The 20,731-nt window shown below is 37.7% G+C and overlaps 1 protein-coding gene across 1 annotated transcript in view; it reads left to right on the top strand.

Moving 5' to 3' along the window:
* Positions 1–19,181, top strand: part of Naa15 (N-alpha-acetyltransferase 15, NatA auxiliary subunit) — a 70,289-nt gene extending 51,108 nt beyond the window's left edge. The window contains exons 13-20 of the mRNA XM_041659053.1: positions 663–791; positions 2,199–2,412; positions 5,560–5,753; positions 8,338–8,446; positions 11,097–11,195; positions 11,877–12,020; positions 13,405–13,502; positions 16,501–19,181. Of these exons, the coding sequence (XP_041514987.1) occupies positions 663–791; positions 2,199–2,412; positions 5,560–5,753; positions 8,338–8,446; positions 11,097–11,195; positions 11,877–12,020; positions 13,405–13,502; positions 16,501–16,701 (1,188 nt within the window). The 3' untranslated portion in view covers positions 16,702–19,181. The remainder of the gene's footprint in view (positions 1–662; positions 792–2,198; positions 2,413–5,559; positions 5,754–8,337; positions 8,447–11,096; positions 11,196–11,876; positions 12,021–13,404; positions 13,503–16,500) is intronic.
* The last annotated feature ends 1,550 nt before the right edge of the window (positions 19,182–20,731 follow it).

Here is a 20,731-nt window from a genome sequence, read left to right as displayed (position 1 = left end):
GGCCAATCTAGTCTACAAAGGGAGTTCCAAGACAGTCATGGTTATTCAGAGGAACACTTTTAAAGAGCCAAAAGAAAAAAGCCAGATGTGGTGCCACACACCTTTAGTCCCAGCACTCAGGAGGCTGAGGCAGATGGATCTCGAATTTGAGGCCAGACTGGTCTGCAGAGTGAGGTTCAGGACAGAGTTACAAAGTGAAACCATGTCTTGAAAAACCAAACCAAACAAAAATACTGGCTTGTAATGATTAATGTTGAGAATGTCTTACTTAGGGTCTGTTGGGGGGGGGGCTAATATTTTTATTACTTATCTGCTGTATGATGTTATTATGTTCATCCCTGACAGCCAGTTATTATAAACCTTTTGTGGAGCCACTTGCAAAATTATCTCTAATGCATAGAAAGAGAACTTAAGCCACGTGGTAGTGGCACACACCTTTAATCTTGGCACTCAGGAGGCAGAGGCAGGCAGATCTCTGAATTTGGGGCCAGCCTGGTCTACAGAGTGAGTTCTAGTGAAGCCAGGACTGTTACACAGAGAAACCCTGACTCAGAAAATTATTTCAGAAATTTGATCAGTTGGCCATTATTCCTTTTTAAATATTATGATAACGTAATGTATTTGGTGGGGATTGTCTGGAATCACTATGTGATTTTCATCAGGAAGGAACATCAGCAGTAGAGAACCTGAATGAAATGCAGTGCATGTGGTTCCAGACAGAGTGTGCCCAGGCATACAAAGCAATGAACAAGTTTGGTGAAGCACTTAAGAAATGTCATGAAATTGAGAGAGTAAGTATTTTACAAATGTGAACCTCTCCTTTTGTTTGGTTAGGTCTTGAAGCCTTTCATACACTACCACCCCCCATTTATAATTCACAGCATGTGATTTTAGAATGACCAATAACATATTTCAGGTTTTAAAAATGAAAATATTATGCACTGTGTTTCTAGCCATCCTTTGATTATCTTTTATTTAAGAATCCTTTCCAAAATGTTTAGGAAACTTGTGTCATGATGATGGTTTTAATGCATTTGAACGTTTGAATTGCTTCTGCTTATTCCCTAATACATAAAAACTAATTGATTTCCCAGTCCTGTTCATTGTGTTTTTAGTTCATACCATCTACCCTTGATAAAGATTTGATCTTTAAAACTTTCCCCCTTTGCTTCTGTATGCAGTGCAGCTAATAATTTTCTTACAAAATTATTGTTTTTCAACCCAGGTGTGGTAATATGTGCTATAATCCCAGCACTTGGGAGGTAGAGAGAGACAGGAATATCTGGAGTTCAAGGCCTACTATCTATCAATGTGTGTTTGAGGTCAGCGTGGGCTACATAAGACCCTATCTGAACACCATCCCAAATAAAAATGACTTTTCTGTTACTTCATTCTAGATTCATTCCTATGGCTACTGTTTGTGTGTGTGGTTTTATAGATAAATATAAGTTCTATGATTAAGTTTACATTTATAATGCCAAATGTAGACTATTAGTGCTTGGTTGAATTATGAGGTTGCTGATTTCTTGACTTATTGGCTACTTAATTTTTTATTTACATATAAGCTGCAATCTACATAGATAGAGTTCAGATTTAGAGCCTCAGCAAATTACTAATACTATGTGCTGTAATCCCTGCCATAAGTTTTCTAAATAAAACTACTATAATATATGTGCCAACTAGCATCATCATATATACTAGTTAGTGGGCAGTTTGTCAGAATAGTTTTACTGAGTATAATTAAGGAAGAAAGAGCATAGTCGAAGCATTATTATCCCCTTTCATTAAATTATTCAGTTCCTCTTGTATGTTCTTTGCTAGGTGGGAGCCAACTGTATTTTTAAAAATGATTTTCTTATTTTTCATTTTATGTTCATTGGTGTTTGGTCTTCATGTATGCCTGTGTGAGGGAGTTGGAGCCTCTGGAACTGGGTTTAAAGACAATTTTGAGCCACCATATGCCTGTTGGGAATTGAATCTGGGTACTCTGCAAGAGCAGCTAGTATTCTTAACCACTGAATTATTTCTCCAACCCCTGCCAAGTATATGTTTTTATATGCAAACTATATCAAATGATTATTTTTTTATTTTTATTAATTTTTAATTCTATTGAAATAAGTAATTCCAAGGTTTTGCTTTTATTGTTTTCTTAGACAATGTTATACTCCAGTATGATAATAAAAAGATAATTTTGTTAGCATTTTATAGAAATCACCGATGACCAGTTTGATTTTCATACATACTGTATGAGGAAGATTACTCTTAGATCATATGTGGACTTATTAAAACTAGAAGATGTACTTCGGCAGCATCCATTTTACTTCAAAGCAGCAAGAATTGCTATTGAGATCTATTTGAAGCTTCATGACAACCCTCTTACAGATGAGAATAAAGAGCACGAGGCTGATACAGGTATAACATTGTAAGATTTATCATTATTGCTCCTTGTGTTTGTAGGTACTTATGTTCGTGAATAATGTAGTTTCCCCCACCCCCATCGATTTTATTGTATATCTTGGTGTGAGGTTTTTATCCAAGACTAAAAAATGATGGGTATTTTGTAAATTTGTCTAAGGAAAATACCACTTTATGTTTCCAAAATAAATGAGACCTTTGGTGTTTGGTTTTGATTCGGAGAGGTTTGTTTCAGGGGCTACTAAGGATCCAATCCAGTGCTTTTTCCTTACTAGGTATTCTATTACTGAGTTACTTTCCCAGCCAGGGGCTTAATTTTAATTAAATGTTTATCTAATGAGGTTGAATTACCTAAGTTTCACATTTAATATCGTATTCACTCAGCTAACTATAATACCATAATTCCTAGCCATATAATTAGTGTGCAAACTCCATTAGTGTTGACTCTTTAGTATAACTTGGTACTCCTTTAAAAAGAAAATCTAGTTATATTTATTTGATGCATGCATTTGTGCGAGCATCAGTTCTGTCTTTCCACCATGTGAGTTTCAAGAATCTAACGTAGGCTGTAAGATGTGGCAGCAAGTGTCCTTACCCACTGAGCTACCTTACTTGCTTCTTCTTTAGTAGAAATTTGTAATTGACCCAGTAAAAAATATACTTATTTTGAACATTAAAATACAGCTTAGAGTTAAACTAGAAAAATTTCTCAGGAAAAATGGTTCACACCTGTAATCCAAGAAAGTTGTGGTGAGTTCAAGGTCAGTCCGGGCTATAGAATGAAAACCTGTCATTAAGAAAGAAAAAAAAAGATTGTTTTGTCTTTTCGAGACAGGGTTTTCCTGTGTGACACGGAGAGACCGAGTTTGCAAACTTGTATAAAATAAAGGCTCTTCGCTTTTACGTACGGGACTTGGTCTCCTTGTTGGTTTTGGGGGGACTTCACGGATCTGGGCATAACAAGGTTTACACATATCAACATGATTTTTTATTGTTTTTTTCCTTTTGAGATAGGATCTCACTCGGTATTCCTGGCTATCCTGGATCTCACTAAATAGGCTGCAAAGGGAGACTGTTTGGAGAAAAGGAAAAAACAACAACATAAACATAATAGCATTTATTTGCAAAGGAATGATTTCACTGTCTTCTAGTAAAAATATGAGTCTAGTTGGATAGTGAGTGGTGGCACACACCTTTAATCCCAGCACTTGGGAGACAGGCAGGTGAATCTCTTGAGTTTGAGTATTTTGTTACTAGAGTCCACATACACCTTTACCACTTTAGCATCTCCTTTTTGTTGTTTTCTTCACTGAATGGTCTCTGCGTTCTGGATTTTAATGTCCATGTTTGCTTTTGTTTCAGCTCCCTGCTACTTTAGATTCTTTCTCTTGCATTTTTATTACAACAAGAAGCAGATGTTACACTCAGTGCTTTGATTTGAAAATCACTTTAGCTGGGTCTCTTAGTTTATTTGATATGTTTTGTTTCACTATTGATGTTTCCTACTTTCTTCACTTTAGCCTGCCCTTCCTCAAGGCTTCTTTTTTCTCTTTCCACCTCTTCCTTCCTATTTTCCTATCTTTTCTTACTCTAAAGCCCTTGCTAGCCTGACTCACTGTCTAGACCAGGCTAGTCTTGAATTTATAAAGATTGCTTGCTTCTTCTACCGTCCAGGTGCTAGAATTACAGGAAGGTGCCACTATGTTCTGCTCAAAAAAAAAAAACAAAAAAAAACCAACAACCGAAAAAATTATGTTAGAACATTCTATTAGAGTGTTTTTTTTAATATGTAAACAGTATTACTGTACACAAAGTTGGCTTACAATAAATAAAAACCAGTTAGGAGCAGAGAGTGGTTAATGGTTAAGATCATGTGCTGTTCTTGGAGAGGATTCAAGTTTGGTTCCCAGCACCCATGTTGAGTGGCTCACAGTTGCCCATATCTCTGGCTCCAGGGATCTGATATCGTCTTTTGGCCTTTATAGGTTATTGTTTTATTTGTACCCAGTCCTCTCCACATACATATACTTTAAATAGTTAAATAACTAAAGTCTTGTGGGGTAAACATTAGAGCCTGGTGAGATAGCTCAGCAGTTAAGAACACTTGCTACTCCTGCAAAAGAGATTGCTTCCTATGCCCACTCCTGTTTTAGGGGCTACAATGCTCTCTTCTGACCTAAGGGCACCAGTTATACACACAGTACACATAACAGACAATATATCCTCTTAGTCATTGTTTCATTGCTGTGAAATGTCATAACATGGCGCTGGTGTGTGGGTTTAGGCAGGTGTGTGAAATGAAGACTCAGACACTTGAGTCTGCTTCTGCAGGGGGCTCTATGAACTGAAGCACCTTTTCTAGCTCTTTCGCTTTTTTATTTTTCCCTGTGTTTACACTTTAGCTAGTAGATTGCCATATCTCAAAACAAACTGAATGAAGCTTCCAAAAATACAATGCCATGTGCAAATACTTGATTCAGAGGAGCCACAATTTTATGAATTTCCTCTTAACCAAGTTTTGCATTAGCTTTGTATCCTTGGGAAACTCTCAGACAAGATTCCCATAGGGCAGCAAAAGGTATCTGTAACACAAAGGGTGGATTAAAGGCTGGATGCTAACTGCAGTGGGGTTTCATGGCTAGGAGAGGTTTCTTGCTTTCTCTCTGGTTTCAGGTCAGCGGGACATTACTCCCCAGTAAAAAGACACTGACCAAGATAAGTATTATAAGAGAAACATTTAAGGGAGCTTAGTTCCAATTTCAGTTTATTACCATCATGGTGGGGAGTATGTTTGTAGGCATGGCAGGCCTGGTAGGTGGAGTAGTTGAGAGCTATATCCTGATTCTTGGGAAGCAAACAGAGAGAGAGAGAAAGGAAGAGGGAGGGAGGAGGAGTGCTAGTCCTGACATGGGGATTTGAAACCTCAAAAATCCCCCCATCCTTGCAATATGGCCTTACCCTCTAATCCTTCTCAGATGTGCCAGTCTGATGATTACGCATTCAATTGTATGTGCGTGTGGGCGCCATTCTTATTTAAACCACCACACACCCACACCCATCACATAACATTGAAAGTGTCTACGGTAGTTGCAATGACTTACTTGGTTAATATGTTTATAATTCTATTAACATTATTTCCTACAGCAAACATGTCTGACAAAGAGTTAAAGAAACTACGTAATAAACAAAGAAGAGCTCAAAAGAAAGCTCAGATAGAAGAAGAGAAAAAAAATGCAGAGAAAGAAAAGCAGCAGAGAAATCAGAAAAAGAAAAAGGATGATGACGACGAGGAAATTGGAGGCCCCAAAGAAGAACTTATCCCAGAGAAACTAGCCAAGGTACTTTATTATCGTGCTTAGCACAAGTGAGTGAGTTCACGGCAGGCTTTTGGCAGATATGTATGTACATATGTGTGTGTGTGGCTGTGCTTGTAGAGGTTAAAGGACAATTTGTAGAAAGTTAGGCTCTCCTAGCTACTTAACAAAGACCCTATCTGAAAAAAATTTTTTTAAAGTCTTTATTTTTTAAAAACCAGACTCTGATATGTGGATTTTAACCATTGAGCCCAAACCTATCTACTTAAAATCACTTGAGTTATTTTGGTTAGTAACCTATCTTTTGATCATAGGAATCCTAGTCTGTAGGGGTAGTAATTGTGTAACTCGTTGTGTTACGTGGATAGAATAAGCATGTTTTAGTATCACTAATCATTTGAAATCTGAAATCTTTTTTTTGCTGCCTTATGTAAGATAATTAGTATATGAAAGGGAGAGTTGGAGAATACATTTAGAATTATATAGGACATGTAGTCAGTACCTTCTCTTAGACTTCTCTTAGCAGTAGTGGTATAAGAAAGAGCAGTATAGTTTGGCTCTCATATGGGAATATTGAATGTTTTTACAGTTTGTAACTACTGGGAGAGAACAGTGGTTTCTGAGCTCTCTGCAAAACAGAACTGCTATGCCAGGCCACCTTTGGAAGGTTTCCTGAGTCTTGACTGCAGTGTTGTTTTTTTGTGCCCAATGTCACAATGTGGGCTAATGATTATTAGAACTAGGGTTGTAGAGGTTCAGAACCTAGTGTTTGTATATGCATTGTTGAGAGAGACATAGTAAAAGGAACTGTTCTCACAGATTGTTCCTCACTTCATAGTATTATTACCTGCTAGGAACATAAGACCCCCTATCTTCTCAAAGATGCCCTTATACAGTAGCATTCCCCTGTATCTGGTAGTGGCAAGGTCAGATTACATCAAGCCATGATTATTAGTTGTAACTTGAAGGCTACTTTAGAAATTGCTGCCAAATCTGGGTAAATAGCCTAAAGTGCCGTGTGTGTGTGTGTGTGTATCAGAAATTAGTGTTAATCAACTCAAGATAACATAGAAAAAACATTAAATCATCAGTAATCCAACCCATCAAGAAATGGAAAATGGTGTGGGTTTAGTTAATAAGTTTGGTACTCAGTCAGCTAAGGCTAAATCTGAAGTTTGGTCTTTTTGAGACAGGGTTTCTCTGTAGCTTTGGAGCCTGTCCTGGAACTAGCTCCGGTAGACCAGATTGGCCTGAAACTCAGAGATCCGCCTGCCTCTACCTCCCGAGTGCTGGGATTAAAGGCATGTGCCACCACTGCCTGACCAATCTGAAGTTTTGGTGAAAGCTCCTTTATTTTTTGAGCAGGGGCTCACTCCCACCCAGGCTATTTCAAGCTTGTGGCAATCTTCCTTCCTAAACTCAAGTGCTAGGATTACAAGCATGAGCCATCATACCCAGCATACAATCTTCAAATTTATAAATTGCTTTGAATTATAGTCATATAATTCAAATATAGACATACTGTATAGGAGTATATCTTTCTGTCTCCCTTAGTATGAGGTGGTAATCTGTATTCGTGAGTTCTTCATGTACTGCTCATGTTTCTCTTTATACTTTCCAAGGACCATCAAACTGTAGTTTTCTTCTACAGGAGTAAATCATTTCTTTTAGATTTATTTTATTTTATGTGTATGAGTATTTTTCTTGTGTGTATGTCTATGCACCACAGGCGTGCCTGGTGCCAGCAGAGGTAAGAAAAGAATGTTGGATCCCCTAGATCTGGAGTTTAGCATGTGTATAGATGGAGGCTGCTCTTAGGTTTCGTGGCTGCTCATGCCCTGAATAATCAGACAGGAATTATATAAATTACAGCATTGCTTGACCAATAGCTTAGTCATATTCCTAGCTAGCTCTTATATCTTAAATTAACCCATTTCTATTAATCTGTGTATCACCACGAGGTTGTGGCTTACTTGGAAAGGTTCTGGCTACATCTTTCTCCTTTGGCAGGTACATGACGTTTGCTTGACTCTGCCTTCTCTCTCTTCTTCCAGTTTGACTGTATTCTGCCCTGCCATAGGCCAAAGCAGCTTTATTCATTTGTCAATAAAAGCAACACATACACAGAAGAATATCCCACATCACCCATGTGAGTGCTGGGATCCAATCCTGAATCCTCTGCTAGAACAAGTGCTCTAATTACTGAGCCATCTCTCTAGCACCTAGTCAGTCATTTTAAAACTGCCCTTCTAGAGGACTGGTACCCATTTCATGGCGTACAGCAGTCTTAACTCCAGTATCAGGGCATCTCAGACTCTTCAGGCCTCTAAGGTCATTGCACACATGTGATGCACAGGCACACATGCAGACAACACCAATATACATAAAAATTTTAAAAATAATTAAAGTTCTAAAGTTGAAAATTGCTTTTGTATAGCTTATAGGAGGTTAAGATTTGACAGTGTATATTTGGGTAACTGGTAAGTGCTTTTTTTCTATTTTTTTTTTCTTTTTTTTTACTTTTGGAAAAAGAAAACAGGAGTTTAAATTAAGTTTATATTTTTCCAGAATCTTACTTCCTTTTGTATAATGTCTTTTATTTTGTTAGGTTGAAACTCCATTGGAAGAAGCTATTAAGTTCTTAACACCGCTGAAGAATTTGGTGAAGAACAAGATAGAAACTCATCTTTTTGCCTTTGAGATTTACTTTAGGAAAGGTAGGATATTAGGGTACAGTGGCCCTTCTACAACTGATCACGACATTTCGTAGGGTTAGTGTCACCCACCACTGTTGCATTTTTTGGCAGTTGCCAATGTAAATTGCTCATAGAAATGCATGCTACGCACAGAAGTTTGTGAGGAAATAGAGTGATGTGTTTGTCCTCTTAGACAACCAAGAGCCCAACAGTATATACACACCTAGCTTTAAGTTAGAGATAGTAATTACCTCATGTATAATTTGAGGAAAGAATTTAGAAATTTGTACATAAAAATACTTAATATAAATGTAAAGCTTAGAATAGTGGGTAACACAGTTAAATATCAGATAACTTTTAGCTGTTAATAATTGATGTCATAGGGCTCAGTGATTAAGAGCACTGGCTGCTCTTCCAGCCTGAGTTCAATTCCCAGCAACCACTTGGTGGTTCACAACCATCTGTACTGAGATCTGGCGCCCTCTTCTGGCCTGCGGGCATGCATGGAGGCAGAATGTTGTATACATAATAAATAAATAATAAATCTTAAAAAAGAATTGATGTTATAAATGGAAACTAATCTCTGAACTCTGTCTTAATGGATAGTTCATGATTCTGAAGGAAAGATTATCCACTAAAAACGCTAGAAAGTGTCAACAGTGTTAGTGTCAGAATTTTTGGAGGGGCCAGGAGAATGGCCTTGTCTTTCACAGTTTGAATGTTAATGTGTACACACAAACACACAGACACACACGATTTCATAGTTAAGAATTTACGTAATTCAGATCATTGGAAAAGTTTATTAACGGTAGTATGAATTGAAGTGAAAAGAAGCTGTTTATTAGTAAGATCAGACTAGGGCTCATGAAGCTAGGATGAGATAGTCCCAGCTCCTGGGAGTTGAGGGAGGAGAGTTGTGGCCCATTAGTTCAAGGCCCGCATGGACAATACAGAGACTGTAATGTAACTTTTATTTTGAAATGGGATGCAAAACTTAGTATTAATTGATTGATTATTTGTTTTTTGAGACACATCCCTGTGTTTATCCTGGCTGGCCTGGAACTTAGTATTTAGATCAGTTTAGACTTGAATTTGGCAACAAATTTTCCTGCCTTTGCTTCCTGAGACTGGGATCATGGGTGTGTTTCAGCATGCCCAGCTATTAAAATATTTATATATTAATATATTTATATATAGTACAGAAATGGCTAGGAAGAAATAGATCAAATGATAGCAATTGTTTCTTGATAGATTTTTTTAAGTACTTAAAATTTATCTTAACTATATTCTTCACAGTTAAAACTTTGAAAATAAGTTTTTTTAAAATATTTATTTATTTATTATGGATACAATATTCTGTTTGCATATATGCCTACAGGCTAGAAGTGGGCACCAGACCTCATTACAGATGGTTGTGAGCCACCATGTGGTTGCTGGGAATCGAACTCAGGTCCTTTGGAAGAGCATGCAATGCTCTTAACTGCTGAGCCATCTCTCCAGCCCCGAAAATAAGTTTTTTTAATCAGTAATTTTTACATTTTTGACCGCTAACACCCTTTTTTTAGATGGGAATAGATATGGTTTCACTATGAGCCAGGGCTGGCTTGAAACTCATAGCGGTCGTGACTCCTTTGCTTCTTGAGTGCTGGGCTTAAGGGTACACACCATACTTGGCTAACCTAGTTCTTTTTAAAAATTAATCTTACAGGGCCAGGATCAGGTACCCCCAGGCTGGACAGTTGAGTTCCTACCCCAGAACCCAGTTATTGAGAAAAAGGAGAAAACTGACTCCCACAATTCTCTGACCTTCACAAGCACATTCAAAATCATTCAGTCAATACAATTCTTAGTCCAGTGTAGCAACTGCTCATGTAATCTCAGCAGGAAAACTGACTCCCACAATTCTCTGACCTTCACAAGCACATTCAAAATCATTCAGTCAATACAATTCTTAGTCCAGTGTAGCAACTGCTCATGTAATCTCAGCAGGAGGCTCATGAGTTCTAGGCCAGCCAAAACATAGTGAGATCCTATGAGTTTGGGAGCCATGGGAAAGGAATTGTTTGAGAAGAACTTAAGGTTTTATACTTTGAAGCATGATACCAAATTTAAGGAAGTCTCCACAAAGAGGTGACGATCAAGAAGACTCAGTGTAAGTTTCTGTTTAACAGGTGGAGGCACCGCTGAGACTTGGGAAAGGTAAGCAGATGGGAATAGGGATAGTGTAGCACAATTAGAAAACATAGACTGGGTAAATGCATCCAGAGGTGACAGAGGAGTCAGAGCTGGATTGGAATAGTCAGGTGGAAAGGGAACTTTGTGCCACAGAACACAGGAAAAGAGATAAAGAGTTTTTCTAAGTAATGGAACATGTTTTTGTTTTAATAAAAGGAAGCTAGAACTGAAATGGTTTGAAATTTTGTTTCTCAGTTTATATGATACTAGTTCCTATATCACAGACTGTCGTATAAGTTCTGTTTTGTGGAATCACTTGAAGAATGGCATATATGAACATAACTGACTTGTAGACAATTAGAAGGAAAGTGTTTGCTTCAAAGGATGTTATTGACTCTAAATTCACTTTTTGTGTTTCTAAGATCCTTGGCCCTTCCAGGAAAGACAGCTTACTTTATCGCATTATCAACATAATATCTTTTTTTTTTTTTTATAGAAAAGTTTCTTTTGATGCTACAATCAGTAAAACGGGCATTTGCTATTGATTCTAGTCATCCCTGGCTTCATGAATGCATGATCCGCCTCTTTAATTCTGGTAAGGTTTTATTCCCATACTGCACAAATTTGACTAGTAATGAGTGTGGGGCTGGAGGATGGCTCACTGGCTCAGATTTTGCTGCTGCTCCAGAGGACTTGGATTTGATTTGCAGGACCCACATTAGACTAATACCTCTTAACTCCAGCTCTGGGCCATCCAGTGCGATTTTTTGGCCTTCATTGCCTAAATCAAGTACACATGATATACACATACATAAGTAAAAGCAAATAATAAAAATAAAAATATTCTAAGCATCAGCTCAAAGTCATTTTTAAGGTCAGCGTATATTGCATATGTCAAGGATATGGGATATATGTTGGTTACATAAATGTTTAGCTGTAGTAAAAGTTTAAGATTGACCAGCAGAGTTTTTTACTGAGAAAATCTACTGTTTTCAGACGTATAGTGAAATAATAAGTATAATTTATTTACTGCCAATTATATACAGTTTTGACACACAGTAGCTTTTCCTTAAGGTATCTTCTAGACTACTTCTCACCCTCTTTCAAGTTTATTTTATAGTGAATAGCTCTTCCCACAGTTCTTGAAGAAAAAGGTCAGTGAAGTTGGTCATATTTCATTTTGCTTTAACTAGTAAAGGCTCCTTGGGTGTAGAGGACAACGAACTATTATAAGCTTTATCAGAGTATCTAACTGTCTTTTTAATTCATCCAACAGTGTGTGAAAGTAAAGACTTACCTGAAACGGTTAGAACAGTATTAAAGCAAGAAATGAATCGTCTTTTTGGAGCAACAAATCCAAAGAATTTTAATGAAACTTTTCTGAAAAGGAATTCTGATTCATTGCCACATAGATTATCAGGTAATCACTGAATTTGGTCCGTCTAGTATCTTTCTTGTAGCCTTCCTGAACAACTTCAGTGCTGTAATGAGTCACTGTTAAGGTAGGGTTTGTATTTTGCTCAAAATGGGAATGTTCACTATATTTTGTGAAACAGAATTGTTAGAGTAAAACAAGATGCATTGTTTTCTACTAATAAGTACAACTGATTTTGTGGGTAAGGGTAAGGTTTCACTGTGTATACCTGCCTGACCTGGAATTCACTATGTAGACAAGGCTGGCCTCTAATTCACAGAGATCTGCCTGCTTCTGCCTTCAAGTGCTGGGACTAAAGGCGTGTGCCACCCAGAAGTACAACTGAATTAAATGGGTTTTATCTCGAGTACCCATCCACCCCAGAGTGGATTTAAGTGTCTTATTACAATACTGTGTAGGCAGAGCTTGTACTCTTCTCATGCTTCCATTGTTGTGATTATAAAGTTCACTTAATGTGATTTTGATTTTTTTTTATGCTAATGTACTTATCGGGCTCGGTAAGCTAAACACCTGAAAACCACCTTATATTTCAGAAAGTTTGAATCAAGAAGAATCAGTCACCATGAACCAAAGTCTGGGTTTTATTAGTGTGCTTTTACAACTGTTGGCACATACTATTAATTCACAGTACACTGGAGATAGAGGCAAATGGATCTCTGTGTATTCATGGCCTGCCTAGTCTACCTAGCAAGTTCTAGGCCAGAGCTATGCAGTGATGTCTGCCTCAGACAACACAAAGTAAACCTGGCTAAGTCCTAGAGCTTTGTATACTGTTGTGGAAAGCTGAATGCAAGCTTTGTCTCATGCTTTTCGTCTCATTGCCATTTTTCTCGCTGTCTTTCCCACATGAAATTATTGAACCATTTCCCTTCGCTATTTATTTTAGTTGGAAAATAATTCATAATCTCATTACACCAAGACAAGTATTAGAGTATTTGCATTGCTCCATGTTTTGATTATGCATAGTTTACTAACATCCATGGATCTCTTACATACCTTAATCCTTTCTCCTATGGGCTGGAGAGGAGGCTCAGAGGTTAAGAGCACTGGCTGCTCTTCCAGAGGTCCTGAGTTCAATTCCCAGCAACCATATGGTGGCTCACAACCATCTGTAATTTGATCTGATACCCTCTTCTGGCATGCAGACAGAACACTGTATAAATAATAAATAAATAATTTTAAAAAATCCTTTCTCCTAATTTAGACAATTCAACCCTCTCAGGGTATTGTTATAATAACAGTGTCTCACATGGCTATAACATGTAGCTGCTTGAGCATACCTTCTATTTTATATCTGAATGAGTAGATGCTGAGACTCTGTTCAAGGTCCCTAAACTAAGACACCTCATTTTTTTTTTCTTACATTTAGCTGCCAAAATGGTATATTATTTAGATTCTTCTAGTCAGAAGCGAGCAATAGAGCTGGCAACAACACTTGACGGATCCCTCACCAACAGAAACCTTCAGGTAACAGGGTTTACTTATTTCAGGAGTAACTACTCTTTTACTTCTCACTGAACGTTTTGAGGGGCTGTGTGTGCATGTGTATTTGTATTCTTGTACAGAAGTATACCAACTTCATTGGTATACTTTTGATAACTAGTTTCATGTATATAAATTAAAATAACTTAGAAATATGTTATGATAAAATTACGTGTCCTCAGGCTGGAGAGATCGCTCAGCAGTTAAGAGCACTGCATATTCCTCCAGAGTACCTGGGTTCAGTTCCCAGTACCTACATAGCATCTCACAAATGTAGCATCAGTTCTAGGGAATCTAGTACTCTTTTCTGGCTTTCATGGACTCTCTGAGTATACATAAAGGTAAAAATACCCATTTATTTGGAACCAAAAGCTACGGAGAAACCCTGTCTCGAAAAATCAAAAAAAAAAAAAGTAAATCTCTTAAAAACTAAAAAACAAAACAAACAGTTCTTTTTGGATTTCAGTTATATTTCAGGATATCTGTATATCTTGCAACCATTACAGTAGTCTCAGCGAGGATTCTGATACATTTAAAATGTACTTAAAGCTAGATGTAGTGGTGCATTCCTTTAATTCCAGCATTCAGGAGACTGAGGCAGATCTTTATGAATTCAAGGTCAGCCTGGTCTAAATATTGGGTTCCGGGACAGCCAGAGCTGCATTAGGTGAGACCCTCTTCTGAAAAATAAAAAAGATTTTCTTAGCGTAGCCAAGTTAAAAATTTTAAAAACAAAAAAAACCCTAAATTTTAGAGTAATATCTATCGTGAGAATATGACATTGTTGATTCTAATTTCAACTATAAAGAAAAGGCAGCTTAGGCTGGAGAGATGGGGCTCGGTGGTTAAGAGCACAGGCTGCCCTTCCAGAGGTCGTGAGTTCAATTCCCAGCAACCACATGGTGGCTCACAACCATCTCTAATGAAATCTGGTGCCCTCTTCTGGCGTGTGGGCACACATGGAGGCGAAATGTTGTATGCACAATAAATAAATAAATAAATAAATAAATAAATAAATAAAGAGAAAGAAAGGAAGAAAAGACAGCTAATATTATATTATAGTTAGTTCAGTAAAGAGTGTATTTGGCTTGGCCCAGGCTGATAATACCAGCACTTAGGAGACAGACATAGGTAGATTTCTGTGAGTTGGAGGCCAGCTTAGCCTACAGAGTCTGAAAAAAAAAAAAAAGAGTGCTTGTTGAAAGAAAGCTTAATAGTATTTAGTCAATACAAATGGAGGCAATATATCTTTTAAATATTTATTTAATGTTTTCTTTTAAATATTTATCTGTGTGTGCATTAATGAGCATGTACATTCGTGAGAATGCATTCTGGAAGATTGTATCAGATCCCTTAGGTTTGTAGTTTCAGGCATTTCTTGGATACCATCTTGTTACATGAGAGATCAACTGGGAGCTGATTTCTGGTCCTCTAAACTACTAGGTTAAGAATGAAAGTTTTAGAACTCTTGGTTATCAAGTAATGCACCATTAGGGCTAGAGTGTGAATATAATGTTTTTTTTTTTTTTATCTTGGCAAGATTTTTGGAGTGCCTCATATATGGAAACCAAGTAGTTTTGTCTAACTGAAAAGAAAATGTGAGGGGCCTGGAGAGGTGGCATTTAAGAGTACTGATTGCTCTTCCAAAGGTTGAGTTTATCCCCAGCAACCACGTGGCAGCTCACAACCATTCTGGTGCCCTTTTCTGGCTTGCAGGCATATCTGCAGACATACTACTGTATACATAATAAATAAATCTTTAAGGGGGAGGATGTGGGAAATGCACATAATGTGAAACATTTTAAAATGCAGATTATAATATAGGGGATATTGAAAGAAATGTGTGTGAGTGAAATATGTGTTTCTAATCACTTTGTACTGAACATTTTTCTGCTTAATTCTTGGATGTTCTTTAAGATTGCTTTTTTTAATTTTTTTTTTTTTTTGTGGAGGTAGTTGAGGCAGAGTTTCTCTATGCAATATGGACTGTTCTTAGGAGTGTTTTGCCTGTATGTGAAGATATGCACCATATGCATTCTTTGTATTCTTGGAGGTCAGAAGAGGGTGTTGAATCTCCTAGAACTCAAGTTAGATGATAGTTGTGAACTACCATGTTGATGGTGAGAATCATTCCTGAGGCCTCAGCAAAAGCAACAGGTGCTCTTAACTACTGAGCCATCTCTCCAGCCTCAAGATTCCTTAATTTGAATTTAGAGTTTAATAGCAGGGTTTGATTTTGTAGTTTGTTGAGAGTAGCCTTGGCTGGACTAGAACTCACTATGTAACGTAGACCAAACTGACTTTGAACTCACAAAGGTCTACCTGCTTCTGCCACACAAGTGTTGGGATTAACCATGGGCCACCATGACCGGGCCAGTATTTGATTTTGCTGGCTCATTGCTTCCCCAAAAGAAGGAAAGAAAATTTCCTAGATGTGGAAGTTGGCATTGACGTTGTAAGTTTAACACATTTATACATAGGGCCAAGCTAGTCTGTGGTAATGTCGTTTCATAAGGCTGTGTACTTGCACAGGGTACCCCTTTAAAGAACACTACTTTAGCTGGGTGGCTGATGGCACATGCCTTTAATCCCAGAACATGGGAAGCTAGGGTTGTCTGAGTTCGAGGCTAGCTTAGTCTAAAGAGTGAGTTCCAGGACAACCAGGGTTATATAGATAAACCCTTTCTCTAACACCCCTCCTCCCAAAAAAGAAAACCAGACCAAAAAAAAAAGTACTTTTTAATATCATGTATTTAATCAAATGTACATACATTCGTCTCTTTAATTTGGGTATAAACCCTCCATTTCTAAAGAAATGGTTGATTTAGGCCTTGAAGACCATCCTAGTGGGATATATAAGCAGGAGGAAATGCTTTTGTTTTGCTTAAATAAGCATTTTATTCTTATTTTGGAAATGGTTGAAGTGTCTCATGCTAAAACCTGTTTTGTGCCGACTTCTAACATGACCTTTTCTTTTCTTTAGACTTGCATGGAGGTGTTGGAAGCCTTGTGTGATGGTAGCCTAGGAGACTGTAGAGAAGCTGCTGAAGCTTATAGAGCAAGTTGTCATAAGCTTTTCCCTTATGCTTTGGCTTTCATGCCCCCTGGATACGAAGAGGATGTGAAGATCACAGTTAATGGAGATAGCTCTGCAGAAACTGAAGAACTGGCCAATGAAATTTGAACATCATTAAACAAGCAAATGGAATGACTTTGGACCATATCTAGTGTATAATATTTTTGTCACGCACCTGCTGCATTGCTCTAACTTACACAAAATGAGAGGAGTAAATGTTCTTGCCTTCAAATAGTCTTTTACGTTTTTTATCCTGCTGAAAACTATATATAAAATATCTAACATTACAGGATATAGGTTCAGTTTCTTAAAAATTAAAAGCTGCTAAAATTGAGGGGTTTAAAAAAATTCCACATCCTACTCCTACCTTCCCTGCCCATATTTTTAAACTAATTTATATAAAATCTGGAGGCTATTACAGCTAACATAGCAGGTGTGTGGCAGAAATATTACTTTGAATTTGTCTTGTGAGATTTTACTATATCTCAGACAGCATAAATGCTGTTTAGCACTGGATTCTTTCACTGAGCACAAAGAGTTGTTGGGGCTTTAGCATCTGACTGATTTTGTTATGGGGTTGATTCTTGACCATAGGAAGTATGCAATGTGAATCACTATGTACAGAGCCATCTACAACAGTTGGTTGTAGAGACTGGGACACATAGCTACCAAGCAGATTATATGAAACCTAGAAGGTGTTCAGTACGCGTGTTGTGTTTCCAAAATTTGCTGTACATGATCAGTTTGGTGTTCTTGTACCACAGTTTTTAACCGAAGGAACCAGTTGGAACAATCTCAATTTTAACTAAAACTTGAAGAACTAAAATAACAATGCAGACCTTTAGCATTGTTTTTGGCCAAACTTGTTAAAACTGTAATGCAAGAACCAAATGCACTGTGATGTGGCACCAACTAATTAGCAAGCATGAATTTTTCACCCGAGAGTGAAAAACAAGAAAATCTACCATGGCTTGAAGTTAAAGAGCAGAACTCCCGACTACCATTCTATGACTGATCAAGAGACTAATAGCTAAAAACCTCAGCAGGCCTTGTTCACGATATGCAGAAAAAAGTGCTGCAGTTTAGATACCTCTGGAACTTTTCCACAGTGTCACAGGTTTGTAATACTTGAAGCCCTTCATTTCTAAGAATATATTTCTTGCTCAGTTGTTTCAGGCAAGCCCAAGACTTTGTAATTTTTAAAGGGCCCAAGATTTTTTTTTCAATAACAGACCAGCTTCTTTTTCCTGCAGTTACAAATGTAATTTCTTTTTTGTTGTCAAACATAAGGTACCAAATATGATGCAATAAATTGTTTTGAAAATTTGTTGTGTGAATATTTCCACTAATCCGAGTTGGGCTTCTGTGAAATACACAGGTGGAAACAGAGGTTGCAAGCCAGAGGCAATGAAATTCATTGTAAGGCTAGTACGGAGGGGAGCTTTTTAGAGTGGGTTAAATGATGGTGTCAGGGAAGTTCCGGAATGAAGTAGAATGCTGCTCCTTTGTTCAGATTTCACTGAGGGCTAGGATTGTGGCAGGTCCTATGAATGTAATTCATAATCTGAAAAGAAAACGAAACACGACTATTTTGATTGGGAAAACGAGCCTTAAATACGTCAAACCTGTACACTGAGAACTAGCCTCAGGCTCAGTATTCTCTTTATGTTTGCAAGGTCTGAGCAATTAAGTTTAAGTAAAATTAAGTGTATATAAAATCAAACTTTTGTAGTATTTTAGTTATAGATAGTTCATACGCTAAAGGGAATTTTCAGAAGATCAGATCCTTTTGTTTCATAGTACATGATCTGCATTCCACATCCCAGTCTAACAGGTTATTGACGCAAAGATAATTACAGTCTGAACTCGAGTGCTTTGCTTTAACAGGCCCTGTCTCAGGAACATCTTAACAGATGGCAAAAAAAAAAAAAATGTAAACTTTAAAAATACTTCTCCTATGAGTGGCAACTGAGGCTCTTACTGTTTGGAATAAACACTAGTGCTACCTCTGCACTAGTTCAGTGTTGGAGGAGGCACCAGCCATATAGTAGGCGTGTATGTGTGGTTTTGTTTAAACTCTACTGTATATCACAATGAAATCCGTCTATTTGTCTTGACAATGTTCAAACGATGTAGATTGTCTTAGGAGGAATACTCAAAAGTATTCAGAACTCTAATGCAGATGCCACCGGAGAGGAGCTAAATTCCTATCATGTATATTGTATTCCAGCCCAATTTTACTGAAACTATTGAATAAATCTTTTATTTTCCTTCAGGTTTACTTTATAGTGTATACATTGTCTGGTGTCAAAGGACCTTGACTGGGTTCGCCTAAAACATTGTACTGTACTCTCTGAGTATATCAACTGGATGATTTCCCATTTACCCCATCCATATTCAGTTAATTTCCAGTGATACTGTGGGGGAAAACAGGGTTAGATAAACAAGTTGGAAATGCAGTGTGATGTTGTAATCTAAACAAGTGCCTTATGTTTATTGCTAAGAACTGGTGTTATCAACCCTTTTAATAAGGGGTTCCCTCGGCCTGTATTAATATAGGAAAGTAAAGATCTTTTTGTTTTTCTTTATATTCACTATTGTCATTTCTCATTGAAAAGCTAAACTCTGACTAGCTTAGTTTACTTAGCTTTAATTAGATAGTTGAGTCATTTTCACTATTTTTTCTGTATTTATTATGCACAACAATAAAATGATCTCTAATAGCATGACTAAAAGTAGTGCCGATGTCACTGGAAAGCTTTCTGGGTCTTCTTAGGCCCTGTTTTTTTTCACCATGATTGTACTGCATACTCTCCTGCTCTCAGAGCAATGAAATGAGAGCTGTGACTGTGAAGAGCTCAGAGCCATGGTATAGAGTCAGGTGGGTTGTAACAAATTCAGACATCCCTTCTGGACAACTGGTGAGACTATTTCTGTTGCCATGCATAGCATACATTTGGGGAAAGCTTAAAGACTAGAGTATTAAACATGGTGGGCGTTTGTTTTAAATAATACTGTCCTTGAATTCTGAAGATCATGATACTAAGAGTTCCAGAGCAACATTTCTGATGGAGTCTTTTCTGCCTCATGCTCCTGATTTTTTTTTTTTTTTTTTTTTTTTTTTTGGTTTTTTCGAGACAGGGTTTCTCTGTGGTTTTGGAGCCTGTCCTAGAACTAGCTCTGTAGACCAGGCTGGTCTCGAACTCACAGAGATCCGCCTGCCTCTGCCTCCCGAGTGCTGGGATTAAAGGCGTGCGCCACCACCGCCCGGCCGCTCCTGATTTTTTTTAACTGAAAGATTGTCAAATCTAAGACACAAACCCTATGAAATAGCTGTTGCACCACAGGAAGCAGAAATGGTTTCAGTTTTTGCTCGTTGGAAACTACAATTTACAGCAATAAAAATTTTTGGAAGAGGTTATTTATCAAGTTTCACTTTTCCCTTCTACAGCTATGAGATGGAAATGGAAAGTAAAGTGTGTAGGAGATTCTGGAGAGTGCTGTGTTTAACAAAGAATATCTTTTATGTATACTCTAGTTTGTATAGCAAAATGAGTACCACATACTCATGGTATACTACTAAAACAAGCAGAGTGCATACCTATAACCCCAGCACTTGGGAGATGGAGTTGAGGACCAGTCTGGAAAGATAAAGCATAGGGAAAACCTATAAAAGGAAAGAGTCTGAAAGTCTCCAGTTTGTTAGTTCATGCACTTGGCGCTGAGGCATCATTTTGGGATGGTAGCCAGAAGAAAAGTTTGGTACAATATAAATTAGGATTTACTGATGCTGTAACCTCAGTGTTCTATGTACCTAAACCAGACTGTAGCCCTTGTGTCAAGGCTGCTTGTACCAAATGTAAGGATGTTACTAGCAGTGTAGCAAAACCATTCCAAGGTCTGTCTTACATTTTTTGGGACAGTATCTCACTATGTACCCTTGTTTGCCTCAAACCTGAGTGCTGGGATTAAACACGTGTACCATCACGCCTAGCTATGAAGGCTTAAAAAGATGGGTGGGGGGTACACACTTATGTGAGGACAACTTGCATAGGAATCTCACCTTCCTTACATTTCAGGGATCAAACTCAGGTGACCTGGCTGCATGGCACATCTACCTGCTGAGACATTTAATTGG

The sequence above is a fragment of the Microtus oregoni genome, unplaced genomic scaffold, assembly GCF_018167655.1.
Source record: "Microtus oregoni isolate MIOR12 unplaced genomic scaffold, Mior012 000010F_ref0000083, whole genome shotgun sequence".
NCBI classification, from domain to species: Eukaryota; Metazoa; Chordata; class Mammalia; order Rodentia; family Cricetidae; genus Microtus; species Microtus oregoni.
The sequence above is the reverse complement of the archived record's forward strand: the minus strand, read 5'-3'. Positions and strand labels throughout refer to the sequence as shown.